Raw genomic sequence first — 16,100 nt, 5'->3', positions numbered from 1 at the left:
GCCTCGGAGCCGCGGCATCAGCCATTGAGCGCTTGCGCGGTAGGGTTGGGTTTTCTCCCCTAGGCGATGGTTGGTTAAAAGAGCGGTTACAGAAATAAAGCCCGGGAATGATTCTTTGCTAAAGAATAGTGAACCGTGAGGTTAATGATCCAGCCCAATTATCAGGAAAGATAATTCAGAAATAGAAAAGTCTCAGGTTCTAGGAGTACTGACACATCCTGACATACCGTGGCCACACAAGAAACCGGGCACACTCTGAGTAAAAGGTGGTTTCTTTCCCGACCCCCTGCTTTTCACTTCCTTTTGTTGACCCCCTGCTTTTCACTTCCTTTTGTTGAGTGCCCTACTTCAGGAAAACAAACAAAACCTGCAACCGTTGGTTGTTTATGACTTTATTCGCAGAAATGAGCCCAGAGACATTCAAACACTGATTCAGTCAGTGTATTTATTGAGCCTGTGGCTGCGAGGCAGGTTTCTGGAGGCTGAGGTTCCACAGGTTGAACACCACAGAGAACCACCATCTCTTTGTGAAGTAAAATTCCAGTAAGGAGGAACAAATTCCAATAAGGAACAAATGAACAAATGAAGAACAACATTCTTTCAGATATTCATCTGTGCTCTGAAAGAAAGTAGAAGGATGTGTTAGTGACTAGGAAGGAGGCACCATGATGGGAGCCAACAAAGAGAGACTGCCAGGCGAAGGATAGAGCAAGTGCAAAGGTAGAAATGAACTTGGTGTATTGGCGGGGTGTGTGACTGTAAATTCACAGAACATCAACATCAGACAAAGTCACTCTGACCACGATAAATCAAGACAAAAATAAAAATTATTTTTGTAATTATATCTGTAATCATATCTGAACATAGGCAAAACAAAAACATTGTCCAAACCACAAAAATGAGCAAATGCTTTCCTATCCTGGCTAATATGAGTGACTGCTGCTTCTTTACCTATTACAGTTATAGTCTCAGCCCAGTAAACAATACTCCTTATTAAAATACCCAACTATAAAATTACTCCTGCCTCCCTACAACTTCCAATCCAGAATAAAGTTCCTCTTCCTTGAACCCTCCCCTAAATTACCTAACAACTCCAAACTTCTAACACTCTTACTGAGATACCCACGGTTCTCCACGGTGGGTATTCTCACTTACTGAAACAATAAACCCAACTTGTTCAACTACAGTTTTATTCCTAGTGGTCTTTGGTTGGTAGGCATTGACAATAATCAAGTCTGAGATGCCTGTTAGGTACCCAAGTAAAAATGTCAAGTAAACAGATGGATATATTGGTCTGCAATGGAGTCTCAGTTGGAGACATAAAACTGGCAATTATGAGTTTATATATGAACCTTAAAACCTTGGGGCTAGATGAGATTATCTAAGCAGATTTCAGAGAGAGAACTGGTCTATGAGAACCTCCAACATTTCAAAGTTAGGCGGAGGAGGAAGAAAGAAGAGCCAGCAAGAGACCAAGAAGGAGCAGCCTGTGAGGTAAGAAGGTGATGTCATAGAATTCAAGAGAAGGAAGTTTTACAATTGAAAGGAAGTGATCAACTATGGTAAATACTGCACAGAAGTGAAGTAGTGAGGACACAGAAATGACCAGTGGATTTGGCAACATGGCAATCATTAGAACCTCTGGCAAGAATAATTTCAAGGTGTAGTGAGACAGAAAGACAAGCGTGTTGAAGAACAAAAGATGAACAATCAGCGACAAGTCTTAAGGTTTTGTTTCTTTGGTTGTTTTTTTTGGTGGGGAGGAGGATGAAGATTAGAGAAATAAGATGGTGGCTGGTGGGTTAAGTAGAGCAAGGGAAATTTTTTGTTACTGTTGTGCTGGCAGATAAATGCTTATGTTATGGTGGGAATGATGTAGTACAGAAAGAAATTGTTGATGTTGGAGAAAAGGGGAATACCTACAGGAATGAAATTATAGGGGAGAATGAAGGAATGGATCCAAAGCCTAAGTGGGCCTTTGAGAACAACCCAGATTCCCATCCTTTTAACACAAGGGAAAAACATAAGATGAATTCAGATGCAGGTGGTTTGTGTGTGGGTGGGGGGATAAAGTAGTTCCAACCAGATCACATACATTTTCTTAATAAAATGAGATGAGGTCTTCAGCTGAGAATGAGGCAAGAGGGGGTATAAGAGGTTGGAGGAGTGAGAAGACCAGAGGGATATTCTGAGAGTAAGAAGGTGAACTGCGGAAAGATTGTGCTATTGCCAGCACGGTTGAGTGCCCATTTTCAATTTAAAGTAGTCTGGGGGCACCTGGGTAGCTCGCTCAGTCAGTTATGTGTCTGACTCTTGGTTTCGGTTCAGGTCGTGATCTCACGGTTTGTGGACTTGAGCCCTGAGTTTGGCTTTGCGCTGACAGTGCCAGGGAGCCTGCCTGGGATTCTCTCTGTCATCTGCTCTCTCTCTCTCTCTCTCTCTCAAAATAAATAAACTTTAAAAATATATACAGTCCAGATGGCATACTGGTATGATTTTCTCAACCTTCAGTCAAGAGTATGCAGACATGGAAAAGAATAGTTGGATTGAACTAAGGATAAATATCACAGGGGCAAGTGAGGGTGTTTACAACGAAGTGATTGGAATAATGCACCATGGAATCTTTGGGAGGCAAGAAGGAAAAGTTATATAGGAAGGTGATGGATATTGGTATATAGATAGACAGGTCGATACATAGACAAAATACAAAGTGCTGGGAACTATGGATTGGAACTCTCTCTGTAGTGTAAGAATTGATATAATTGAAGTATATGGTTGAGTTAGAAGGATAGAGCTAGCAGATGGGGCATGGGGTGATGAAAATTGGGTTTTCTTAGATAAGAGCATTCAAGAGGGTAGTTAACTTTGCGGCAGGGGTTGGGGGGAGAGACGGGGGGAGGGGAGATCTGTTTTGGTGTGAACAGATTGTATTATCCTGAGTCCAAAACCCATGCTCAGGCCAGGGAGGTATCAGTTATTTTGCTTAATCCATTTTCTCCCCAGGCAGTAATACCCCTCCTTTGGGTCCCATTAGCATTTTATGCATGCTGCCATTTTAGGACACAGGTATAAGAAAGAAATGAAGAATCTGGGCCCCACCACAGACCTACTGAATCAGAATCTTCAGTATAATAGGGTCTCCAGGTTATTTGTATGATTTCTGGAGCCCCAGAAGCACTGTTCTAGAACACTGATTCTCAACCTTGCCTGCACGTTAGAATCACCTGAGAAACTTAAAAATTCTGAAGCCCAAACTACGCCTCAGATCAATTACATCAGAATTTCTGGGGTTGGAGGGGCACCTGGGTGGCTCAGTTGGTTAGGCATCCGACTTCATCTCGGGTCATGATCTGTGAGTCTGTGAGTTCGAGCCCCACATAGGGCTCTGTGCTGACAGCTCAGAGCCTGGAGCCTGCTTCAGATTCTGTGTCTCCCTCTCTCTCTGCCCCTCCCCTGCTCATCCTCTGTCTCTCTCTGTCTCAAAAATAAATAAACACATTTAAAAAAAAATTTTTTTAAAGAATTTCTGGGGGTGGAATCCAAACATCAGACTCCTATTTTATTTTATTTTATTTTATTTTATTTTATTTTATTTTATTTTACCCTGCTTTACTTTATACTTTACTATTTTATTTTATTTTATTTTACTTTATTTTATTTTATTTTTTAGAGAGAGAACACACAAGGAGGGGAGAGGGGCAGAGAGAATCTTTAGCAGGCTCCACACTCAATGAGGAGCCTGACACGTGGCCCTGGGATCGTGACCTGATCCGAAATCAAGAGTTGGACATTCAGCTAACTGAGCCATCCAGGTGCCCCCAAACATCAGATTCTTTTAAAGCTCCCCCATTTGACTACAATGTGCAACAGAGTGAAAACCACTAATTTAGATTTGGTCACATTAATCTGTAAAGCCTGTTATCATAATCCTTGCCAAAGTTATTTCTCCTCAATTATATACGTGTACAATCTTTAACTTCTTCTCTGTATCTTTTATACTAAGTGTGCAGTAACTACTTCTTTGAATGACTGTATCTTGTGTCTCAAATTATTTATAAGCTTTATACTAGCTGTGTAGCCTGCATGAATTACTCAGTATCTCTGACACTCAGTCTCTATTTCAAAAATGTAAAATGGACACAGTTCTTGCTTGGTTTGGCGTGAGGGATTGAGTTAGATAAGGTGAGATAAAACATGTAAGGTGCTTAGGGTAGAGGCCTGACTATGTTAGCTCATTTAATTTACAGTAGGTTTTTCCCCCTTTCCCTATGTCCTATCCTCAGTGCTGTCCACATAGTAGAGACACAATAAATAGCTGTGGAATTAATGAACAATTAGAGTTTAGGTTTTAAATGGTTACATTTATATCTCCAAGAGCAAATTGAAGATGGGTTGATTGTTGAATTTTGATTATAAAATTCAGTTTAATAATATACATGGGCATATACTTGACATTTCATTATTAAATAAAAATTTAGTAATTTTTGACTTGTGGGTTGAATTAATAGTTGTTACTTAGGGATGTTGCTAACTATGTAACACAAAGTTTTCTTTAGGGTCAGACCAGTGCCTTCACTATTTTTCCTTCACAGCATGTTTATTCAGACTCCACAGGCCTGTGTGTGTGTGTGCGTGTGTGTGTATGTGTGTGTCTTCTTTTTATCTTTTGTTTGTACCTATGCATCCTCCAAAGTTAGTGAAGGTTCCATTTCTTCAGATATCCCAGCTGAGGATTTGTCCCTTTCCTCATGGTTAACTCTTTATGGACCATCTACAAGTAAACTTATCACATGCTGTTTTGTTTTCTAATTAGCTGCATTGGACACTTTAGTTCCTTATTAAACATACTTTCATGTTCTCTGAGGTACACTGCTCTTCTGTGCGTTTCATGTTCCAACTTGACTGCAATCTTGTGAAGGACCTTGTCTTCCAAGGATTTCTTTAATTCTTCATAGCACTTAATTCCATGCTAGCCACAGAGTAGTTGTTTTACTAATGCTTTTTGCAGTCATCATCAACATGTACTGAGTTTTTTAAGTTTTTATTTTTTATTTTTATTTTTTTCTATAATAATTATTCCTAATTTTTATTTATTATTTTTTAAAATATGATTTGTTGTCAAGTTGGCTAACACACAGTGTTAGTAAAGTGTGCTCTTGGTTTTGGGGGTAGATTCCTGTGGTTCATCGCTTACACAGAACACCCAATGCTCATCCAACAAGTGCCCTCCTCCTCAATGCCCTTTAGCCATTTTCCCTTCTCCCCTACCCCCCCACTTAAGCTTTTACTTTAATTCCAGTTAGTTAATATACAGTGTTATATTAGTTTCAAGTGTACAATATATGTACTGAGTCTTTTTATCCTATTTAGATGAATTCATATTCTGAGGAAGGGAGTTTGTTTATCCAGTAGGTTGTTTTCTCTTTCCTCCACTTCCACAGGAGACAGTTAAGGATCTAGGAGGTAGTCTTATTTCAAAGGCATGAGAAAGCTCTGCTATGATTTTCGGCAATTGATATCAGAACAGGGCTTATTATTACATAGGTCCTTTTGTGGTTCTAAACTGGGTCAGAGAAAAGACAATGACTATGTAAAATAACTGTTTTGACTTCTTCATCTTCAAAAGTAAGAGATAGGGAATGGGAAAGGGAAGTAAGAAAGAGAAAGTGGAAGTAGAAAAGGGAATTAACATATGAAAATACAGGTCACTGTGCTGGCTTTAATCTTATTATTCTAGATGTTCTGCTTGGAAGGGAAAAGGTAAATAGGGGATTGGGGCGCCTGGGTGGCTCAGTCGGTTGAGCGTCAGACTTCAGCTCAGGTCATGATCTCGGGGTCTGTGAGTTCGAGCCCCACATCGGGCTCTGTGCTGACAGCTCAGAGCCTGGAGCCTGCTTTGGATTCTGTGTCTCCCTCTCTCTCTGCCCCTCCCCTGTTCATGCTCTGTCTCTCTCTGTCTCAGAAATAAATAAAACATTAAAAAATTGAAAAAAAAAAAAAGTAAATAGGGGAGGAGATAAGCGTCCTTCAGAGGGGTGTGACCAGGCTGGTAGGTCCTGTCCACTGGAGGGGGAGGTGGAAATCTTGAATGGAGAAATGACTCAGCAGTTAGAGGAAGACTGCTTCCCAGGCCTGGCAAGATGCTCATCCCTGTTGACAGGAGCAGGGAAGGACCAAGCAGGCTGGACAGTGGGTACCTTATCACTAACAGGTGGTTTCCTCAGTGCCTTGGTGCTGCATGAGACTCCCCACTCCCACCACCGAATCTTTGCATAATTCCTGCCAGGATTAGAGGGGAATGCAGATATTGAATTTCCTACCATCTCAGCAGAATGATGTCTCGGAGGTAAATGAAAGCAGATTCAGATAAATAATTGCAGCAGTTTTTTGAACAGCCGAGTTGGAAATTGAACCTGATCAATAAGTTCATGCAACAGTAAATGAGTCAGGCTTTATGATTCTCCTCTTTATGTCCCCAAACCTGCTCATTTTCCATTAGAGGAGTGAGCAAGTTAGGGGGACAATTAGCTATTGTCTACCTGGGCTGGGGCCTGGGTACCATATGGCCCCAAGTCCTCTTATGTTTATCCTATTGTGTTAGAAATCTCTCCCCTGTCAGCGCACCTCCTCTCACCCTCTACCCTTTAACACAGCTCCCTCTCAAAACCTTTTGCTCCTGAGTGCTAAGTAAAGCAGAAATTTTTATTTGACAAATAAGGAATCATTTAGGGCTGCCCTCCAAGGTGGCTAAGAATGAATTCTATAGTATCGGAGGCACACAGTTTGGGTAAAGGAATAAACTTTACTGGGAAAAGTTATTAGCTAACGGTGAGCAAGAGAAGTCATGGCCCTCTTGTTGCCAGTGAGACTGGGAGTCTGTTCTGCGGCAAAGATTGTCCTACCCTCCTACTGTTCTTCTTTCTTTATAGGGAACTCACGGGGACAATCTGATTAGTGGGATTGAAACTACTTGGGCATCAGGCAATCTGTGTTTAGACGCCAAGTAATTATAGACAACTTATCTGCAAAAACCAGGTACCCAGCAGGTGGAGACCTTGGGTCTTGAGGAATTTGAATCGGTTACAGTCTATCACTCGAGGAAAAACAGGGAGTTCCTGTCAGTTGTATAGTCAATTCAGAATAAGTTCCCAGCGTAACGTTCAAAGAATTCTGTTCCTCTTTCTTTCTCTCCACGCAGTCAACTAGTAACAGGAAAAGTTATTGGAAGTCTTATCCCCTCCCCCACTTTTTGTTTGTTTGTTTTTTACCTCCATTATTAAGCTGAGGCACTCTCTCAGGAAATCCTCAAAGATAGATAACCTAGGATAAAGATAAAGCAAATATGTAGCTTTTGGATGTGAACAGAAATTTTCTCTTAGGGCAATCAATAGCTATAGATTCAATGTTTCTGTGCCCCCTCCATTCACATGTTGATTTTGAAACCTAGTCCCTACTGTGATAGGTGTAAAGACGTGGTGCCTTTGCAAGGTAATTATGTCCTAAGAGCAGACTACTCGATTGGGATTGGTGTCCTTATAAAGACACCCCAAGGAGCTCCCTGGTCCCTTCCACCCGGTAAGGACATTACAGAAGGGCTGCTATCTGTGGACCTGGAATATGTTCTCATCTGTCTGGGTCTTGATCTTGGGCTTGCCAGCCTCCAGAAATGTGAGAAATAAATGTTTGTTTTTTAAGCCCCCAAATCTGCAGTATTTTATTATAGCAGCCTGAATGGACTACAACAAAAATAAGTAGATGAAATAAACCCCTACCTTATAAAATAAAATTCTACACATTCATTGTAAAATATACATGAAACATAGCATTTCATGGGAAGAAGCCTTTTCAAAAATAAGAGCATAAATTATTTTATGTGTGTGTGTATATTTATTTATTTATATATGGAGAGAGAGCATGGGAGAGTTCAGGAGAGAGGGGCAGAGGGAGAGAGGGAGGGAGGGGGGGAGAGAGAGAGAGGGAGGGGGAGAGAGAGAGAGAGAGAGAGAGAGAGAGAGAGAGAGAGAGAGAATCTTAAGCAGGCTCCACGCTCAGCACAGAACCCAACATGGGGCTCAATCCCATGACCCTCAGATCATGACCTGAGCAGAAATCAAGAGTCAGACGCTCAACTGATTGAGCCACCCAGGTGCTCCCAAAGTATAAATTATTTAAAAGTTAAAGAGCTATGACTCAATTCTGAAACTGCAGTGGAATAGCAAGGATTTTTTTTTTTTTTTGAAATATACAAATGAATGAACAGAAGTTCAGTTTCTCAACTAGTAATGCAGGAGGTAAAAAATCACTGCCTTGCAGAAATGTTACACAGATTAAGAAAACATTTAAGGTTTCTGGTAGAGCTTATAGATTTTAATTAATCATACATTGATTAATCATACATTACATTAAACTGTAGTCATACAGGGGCACCTGGGTGGCTCAGTCAGTTAAGCGGCCGACTTCGGCTCAGGTCATGATCTCGCGGTCGGTGAGTTTGAGCCCCACATCGGGCTCTGTGCTGACAGCTCAGAGCCTGGAGCCTGCTTCCAATTCTGTATCTCCCTCTCTCTCTCTGCCCCTTCCCTGCTTGCTCTCTCTCTCTCAAAAATAATAAACATTAAAAAAATTTTTTTAATGTAGTCATACATTTTAATTAATTCATTCATTCAACAAACACTTTCTCATACTCATGCCTAGCAATAGAATAGATCCTGTCATATGGAGATGAGTAAGACGAGGACTCCTCTCTCAAGTGGCATGAAGTCTATCTGGGGGTTGAAGGAGACAGTTTTCATATTCATCCTTTATGATATGACTTTAAGCACCTCTTTCTCAAGAAAGCCTCACCAACTGAACAGGTTAGGTCTCTAGGTGTATTCTTCCACAACATCTTGTACTCTTTCTTTTGTCACATTTTGTTATAATTACTTGTTAATGTAGATCTTTGTCATTACACTTGCTATCTCTTATGATGGGGACGAGACTGGTCTGGAACATGCATTCTGAAGCTGGACTGCCAGGGTGACCATGGGCAACTTACTTAACCTCTTGGGGATTCAGTTGCTTCATTTATACAATGGTGATGGTATCCACTTCACAAGGTTGTGCTTAGGTGAATAAATTAATAAATGTGTATTGTTTAGAACAGTGCCTGGCACATGGTGAACTCTATGAGAGTGTTAGCCAGGAGGATAACAGTGGTGATGAGATTCCCTAGCACAATATTTGACATATATTAAGTAAGTCAGGAAATACTTGTCAAATGTTACTGAATCTTGTCCAATGAATGAATGAGTAAAATGGAATAAATGCATAGAAGAGGGAGTTATTAACTTGAATCAGAGAACTTTTTCTGGGGAAATTGAAGTCCAAGCTGAGGTTTGAAAAATTAATATGAGTTTACCACTACACCTAGTAGTAGGGGAAGAAAGAGGCATTCTCTTAGCCATTGAAGAAGAACTGAAACAGACAAATGTGTTCACAGAACTATAAGTTATTTAGTATTATTTCAACACAAATAGAAAAAGATTGGAGAGAGATGAGCCAGAGAGTAGACACAGACCTCATCATGAGCATTCTTGTATGCTATTCTCAAAATGGGCAATAATTAGCCCTCAAAATGGGCTAATAAAGGTGTTAAATCAGGGTAAGAGAAATATAAACTTGAGTTATATTAACATCACTTTGAGGAGAGTACAGAAAATAAACTATAAGAGAAAGAGGTTACAAGCTGCATGACCTATTCAATAAATGTTTAGAGTCAGCAAGAGCGAGAACTTGAAATAGATGACCTGAAATCGTCTCTTTTTGGAAACGCTTCAAGTTTTTGAGTCTACTTCTTCATAAGGCTTTATGCTGTGTACAAGTCATTTCTATATTGTGTTTATATCTCCTTGAGGGATGTTGAAAGGAGAGCAAGACTATAGATTGTTTATGAATTAAAAGGTGTACAAGAATGAAAAGTAGCAACCATGTTCTCGTTATTGCTGACTTGACTGAAAGAATGTTGTTTCTAGAATTGCCAGTGTGGTTTCCTTTGCACGAGAAAGCGGTTGAAGCAATATTAACTAGGTCAGCGATTCTAATGTATGGATGTAGGAACAAATTAGCCAATGAAAACTATTTATTTTTATGTAGCTATTTTTACAGGAGGTAGATTAGTAAGCAGTGGGTCCTCTTGGAAGGAGGGGTTAGGGAGGGGACAATGTGAGCCCTGGACACACAAAGCGCTTCCTATGTGTGTCCTGCTTTATCTGGGTGATGGATTGAGCATTGATTCTACCTTTTGGGCTTCCTCCTGAAGAGGAGAGCTAGTAGCAGTCAAAGTCATTGGTCCAAGAAGTCACTAACATGGCACTTGCCTCCAGACATATCTCTTCTTTGAGAAAACACCCAAAACAGGAGAATATGCTACTCTAGAGTCAATGGTGAGAGAATATGAACATTCAGGATAGATATGCCCTGCATATAAGGTGTGGGGTCACATGAGTCTGGCAGCTGGCAGCACTGCTTTCTTTATTGGCTGCTTCTCCTCTAAGAAAGAGGCCTCCTTATTTTTAAGAACCTGGTGGATGGTTGAGAGAGAATTGGGATAAATGATTCCAACTGTTCCCCTTTCCTCAGGGTTTGGTTGTAGTTGAGGTAGGTAGATAATATTTAAGCTTAGTCCTGCATTAAAATAGTGTGGGGAAATGGGCATTTCCTGACATTAGGGGACATAATTATAGTGACCAAACTATAGGACTTTCCTCCCATTCAGGCCTCCTGAACAGAAATTAGGAAAGCTCAATAGCAGTGTTTTATGGGAAAACCTCCAAGAACTTCCTCTCAATCCCATTTGATGTATGCTCGAATTATTGGTATAATGAGAGAAAGAGAAGAAACATTAATGAGCACTGTCATAGGTAATGAGTTGGGCACTGAATTTTGTTTTTTAAATAGAAGCTTCCTAATGAGTGTGAGGTTGTATCTCACTGTGGTTTTGGTTTACATTTCTCTAATGATTAGTGAAGTTGAGCATCTTTTCAAGTGTATATCAATTGTATGATCAAGTGTGATCAATTGTATATCCTCTTTAAAGAAATGTCTATTCATGTCCTTTACCCATTTTTGAACTAGATTTTGCTGTTGTTGAATTTTAGGTGTTCTGTATATATTCTGGATATTAGTCCCTTATCAGCTATACGATTTGCAAATATTTTCTCCTATTCTGTGGGTTGCCTTTTTACTTTGTTTATAGTGTCTTTTAATGCACAAAATTTTTTCATTTTCATAAAATCCAGTTTGTCTATTTTTTCTTTTGTTGACTGTGCCATTTGGTGTCAGAGCCAAAAAGTCATTGCCAAATCTAATATTGTGAAGTTTTGCCCTTTGTTTTCTTCTAAGAGATATATAGTTTTAGCTCTTCTGTTTAGGACTTTGGTCCATTTGAATTAAGTTTTGTATATAGTTTTAGGTACAAGTTCAACTTCATTCTTTTGCATGTGAATACCCAGTTTTTCCAGTAGATATCAACTATATTTTTAAAAACATTTCATTCGGGGCGCCTGGGTGGCGCAGTCGGTTAAGCATCCGACTTCAGCCAGGTCACGATCTCGCGGTCCGTGAGTTCGAGCCCCGCGTCGGGCTCTGGGCTGATGGCTCAGAGCCTGGAGCCTGTTTCCGATTCTGTGTCTCCCTCTCTCTGCCCCTCCCCCGTTCATGCTCTGTCTCTCTCTGTCCCCAAAATAAATAAACGTTGAAAAAAAAATTAAAAAAAAAATAAAAAATAAAAACATTTCATTCAACATAGCTAACAAATAAATGGCTCAGATTAAGTTAAATTTTAAATTCAATTTGAAAGTGTAAGTAATTGCATGCTCTATTATTAAAAAGAAGATACTGATTTTTGTCTTATTATTTTGTGACATAGTTTAAAGAGATTTAATTATCTTAGAATTAGGTTAAAAAAAAAAAAAAAGAAAAAAGGAAGCCAAGCTGTTCAGTATAAAAATCTATCTTGTTGTCTTCTCTGTCTGTTCATCTGTCCATCTTTGTGGTACCTGTAGGTAGTTGTAGCCCAGTTTAAAAATTAAAAATAAGAAGAATAGGAAGCTTTGTAAGAAATATCTGGAAATCTGACAAAGAAGAAAAAATATTTATAGGATAAAATAACATCATGTTATACTTGAAGGTAACTGCAGCATACAAAGAAAACAACGTATTTTTTCCCCTAAAACATATAGATTTCAAACACTCTGGAATAAATCTTGTCATTGTCACTAAAATTCAGAGAACCATAGGAACAAATTCATATTTTTAAAATTTAAATGTAAAATTTAAATGTATGAAAGTTGAGTTTCGTTTTTATTTTGTCTTATTTATTTATTTCATTATATTTTTTCCCATTTACTGGGCTCCAATGTTAAGTAAAATACTACTATGGCTGGGGGGTCAAGGAGCAGATCCTGGGATGTGTCAAGTTTCATCTCCAGGCACTGAAACACTGTAGCATCTGGTACCACTCTGAAGCGTCTGACAATTTCAGTTTAGCCATTAATGGGAAGAATATTCACCCCAGTGAAGTCGTAAAGGTTTGACTTCCCATTCCTTGTTATCTTAAAGAAGATGATTTAAGGTTTTGAAAAATCCCTAGAAATTCCAAGTTCAGGGCCTTTGTCTTGATGCCTTTTTGCTGGAAAAGAAATACACTAGAGAGTAAATTCTTAAAATGATATATCAGTATTGTATAGAACTTTTAATATCCTTGTGTGTCTTTAAATTCCAGGATAAGATTTTAATTAGTCAACTTTTATTTTAAAAAATTCAAAGGAGTAAATGTGCATTATTTTCAAGATGGTTTATCAAGATATAATTTAACACAGTAATGTTAATTGGGGTTCAATGCTAGTGATTTTTCAGATGTAGAATAATTTTTTGTTCTAAGTACCAAACTTTAGGGTTGCCTGGGTGGCTCAGTTGGTTAAGCCTCTGACTTCGGCTCAGGTCATTATTTCACGGTTTGTGGGTTCGAGCCCCATGTTGGACTCTGTGCTGACAGCTCAGAGTCTGGAGCCTGCTTCGGATTCTGTGTCTCCCTTTCTTTCTGACCCTCCCCTGCTCGTTCTCTGTCTCTCTCTGTCTCTCAAAAGTAAACAAATAAATATTTTTAAATATTTTTAAAGACCAAACTTTATCCCAAAGAAGAATTTTACAGTTAGGTTGTAAATCTCTGTTCCTCCCCCAAATATTAAAATGTAATTTAAACTGGAGGCACAGGCACAATTTACTGTAGATGGACGGCGACTTGGATGTTTAATTTTGACACCAGGGAAGAGACGCAAGCAAACACTCAGTGCCTCCTTGAAGTGAAGTGAGTCTTTTCTTTCTGTCTTTGCAAAGCTGGGAATTGTGGTAAAGCCAATAAAATCACTTCAACGTCCTTCAATAGCAGTGCTTGTAATCCTTCTTAACAGTTTAAGTCCAGCTTACATTGTTACATGTACGTTCTAATACATTGTCTCCCCTAGCCACATGAAGTAGTACACATGCCATAAAATTTGGAGCCAATTAAAATAAGTTACATCACAAACTTTTATTTTTCTATTTTTTTTAATATTAAGTTTATTGTCAAATTGGTTTCCATGCAACACCCAGTGCTCCTCCCAACAGGTGCCCTCCTTAATGCCCATCACCCACTTTCCCCTCCCTCCCACCCCCCATCAACCCTCAGTTTATTCTCAGTTTTTAAGACACTTTTTAAAATGATTTTTATGGTACCTTTTGGGAAACCTGGAAGTTCTTCAGAAGGATAACAGGGATCTCAGAACATGCTACCAGGAGCTGAAGAGGATCCTTTGCCTATTAGCCATCGCCGAAGATAGTGAGCTGTGTACTGAGAAAGTGAGTGAGGGTGGCAACCAAAAAATAAAAGGAAAAACAGAGGCGCTGGAATTAAAATGGTAGGTGCCTTCTTACATGTGATGTATAAATGATAATATCCTAAATAAACAGTCTTACCAAGAAAGATTACAACAAAAACCCCATATATTCTATTTTTAGATCCTAGAAGGAGACAACAACTGCTTCTATAAACACTCATCTTCTATATAGCAAGAAATCACATCTCCATGATCTATGCTTGACTCCAGTATGTCAGAAATTCTGGTAAGATGCAGCACATCTGGAACTTGTCAAAGCAAGTTAACTTTACAAGATAGTTCCTTGTAGCAAGACCCCTGGCCAATGCGTTCTTTCCACCACATTTCCACTGCAGTTTACCCATGGATAGTCACTATGAATGTTAAAAATAAAGGATCAGTTCCCTTAAACTTTACATTTTGCTTGAACAAAGTGAGCACTTTATTGTAAAATTGGTCTAACAACCAGCATTCTAATTTTCCTGCCTTTTTTTTTTTTAAGTAAAACTTAAGTAGGCAGTTATAAAGACTAATGTGTTTATGGAATATGCCCACTTCCCTCTTCCATGCCATTATGTGGTTATCATTTTACATTTGCTCTTTTTCAATATGAGATTAGGAAGTAAGTCCTGTAATAGAAGTTAATAGGACTAAATGTTCTTAACACACCTGAAAAACATTGGTATTCTGTTAGAACCCAGGATCCCAGACTCTTTACACTAAACAGATCAGTCCTAACACTGATGCAACAATAACTCTTCAAATATTCTAGATATTAACTTATGGGAAAATAACAATTGCTAAAGCCAGGACATATAAGATGGTATCTTTGTCTGGGTTCTCCTTAAGGCCAGTAACGTTTCTTAAACATGACTCTAGGGAGCCAGGCATACAAGGCAGGAAAGAAGAGAAGGCAACGAGGATGTGTTAAGGGGTTGGCTACCCCATGGGTGATTGACATATCGTCCTCCGAGGGGGCTTTTATTGTAGAAATGTATGTAGAACTTTTCATCTGGGTTTAAAAGAGGAAGCAAGTTTGTATCTATTGGTTTCTGTTTCCCATTGGTCAACTTCCTCTTCTTTTGCAGGTTGCACATGCCAGAACATGGAGGGGGATCTTCTGGGTGTTCTACACAGGGGTGTCAGAGGTTCCCCACAGCAGACAGGTAGAAGGACGTATCACAAGTTGAAGCAAAGGTACTATCAACTTGCTTCTGCCCCAAATTAGGAACAAGTTGCTGCAGGAGTGGCTGAAGTGAGAGTTGTGGTCAACAGGGTTTGAAGAAGTTCACGTCAAGAACTGGAAAGAGCCCAACTTTTACCCTACCTGTGAGCTATCAAGTTAGGCTGTCACAGTTTCATGGATGCAGGCAGAAGACATGAGATTTCTGAGTCAGAGACAAAGGAAAGGGTGGGCTAAATGGGTGATGGGCATTAAGGAGGGCACTTGTGATGAGCACTGGGATATATGTAAGTGACGAATCACTAAATTCTACTTCTAAAACCAATACCACCCTGTATGTTAACTAACCTGAATTTAAATAAAATCTTGGGGGGAGGGGCACCTGGGTGGTTCAGTCAGTTAAGCGTCCAACTTCAGCTCAGGTCATGATCTCATGGTTCGTGAGTTAGAGCCCCACATCAGGGTCTGTACTGACAGCTCAGAGCCTGGAGCCTGCTTCAGATTCTGTATCTCCCTCTTTCTCTGCCCTCCCCTGCTCATGCTCTGTTTTTCTAGAAAATAAATAAATATTTAAAAAATTAAATAAGATCTTGGAAGAAAAAAATAAAAATAAAAAAGCAACCTCAATAAAGAATTGTTGAAGTGAATAAAGCAAAGGAAAAAATGTAAGTAATTATATTACCTTCACGGCAGGAAGAATTATTTATATCCACATAGCATTTTTTTGCAAAACTTGAATGCTAACATATTGCTAAGAGTGCTATGTTCAGAAATGAACACCATACGGGGACAAAATAATCTTAAAGAAAGAAACACGGAAAATAAAGAGACTCTGTTATGCCCATGGGTCAATTTTCTATAATTCAGTTAAGTAAATCGAGTCTATTGAGTATAGTCTTGGAGTAAAGATTTTAAAAAAGACAGAAATGCCCTTTGTTCTTTCTTTACCCTGAGTAAAAGATTGTACACAGGAAAACTCAACATAGGAGGTTTTGGGGTTTTTTGAGAAAGAATATGTAAGC

The 16,100-nt window shown here is 39.3% G+C and overlaps 1 protein-coding gene and 1 long non-coding RNA gene across 7 annotated transcripts in view; one reads left to right on the top strand and one right to left on the bottom strand.

Annotated features, from left to right (window-relative positions):
• Nucleotides 1-376: 376 nt before the first annotated feature.
• LOC123379695 lies at nucleotides 377-1,485 on the bottom strand. The gene is made up of 2 exons (XR_006584543.1): nucleotides 1,353-1,485; nucleotides 377-619 (listed from the first exon to the last, which is right to left on the bottom strand). It is a non-coding gene; the product is annotated as an uncharacterized LOC123379695 (long non-coding RNA).
• Nucleotides 613-16,100, top strand: part of HFM1 (helicase for meiosis 1) — a 169,840-nt gene continuing 154,352 nt past the window's right edge. For 2 of the 6 annotated variants that reach the window (XM_045036175.1, XR_006584541.1), the window contains exons 1-4: nucleotides 1,523-1,728; nucleotides 13,775-13,937; nucleotides 14,038-14,142; nucleotides 14,984-15,092. In XM_045036175.1, the coding sequence (XP_044892110.1) occupies nucleotides 15,001-15,092 (92 nt within the window). In that variant the 5' untranslated portion in view covers nucleotides 1,523-1,728; nucleotides 13,775-13,937; nucleotides 14,038-14,142; nucleotides 14,984-15,000. Of the gene's footprint in view, nucleotides 1,729-13,774; nucleotides 13,938-14,037; nucleotides 14,143-14,983; nucleotides 15,093-16,100 lie in introns of all 6 variants that reach the window. The other 4 variants (XM_045036181.1, XM_045036174.1, XM_045036176.1 and 1 more) reach the window with 4 other exon arrangements.

The sequence above is a fragment of the Felis catus genome, chromosome C1, assembly GCF_018350175.1.
Source record: "Felis catus isolate Fca126 chromosome C1, F.catus_Fca126_mat1.0, whole genome shotgun sequence".
In the NCBI taxonomy this organism is placed as follows: domain Eukaryota; kingdom Metazoa; phylum Chordata; class Mammalia; order Carnivora; family Felidae; genus Felis; species Felis catus.
Note: the sequence above shows the minus strand (reverse complement) of the source record. Positions and strands in the feature narration are given on the sequence as shown.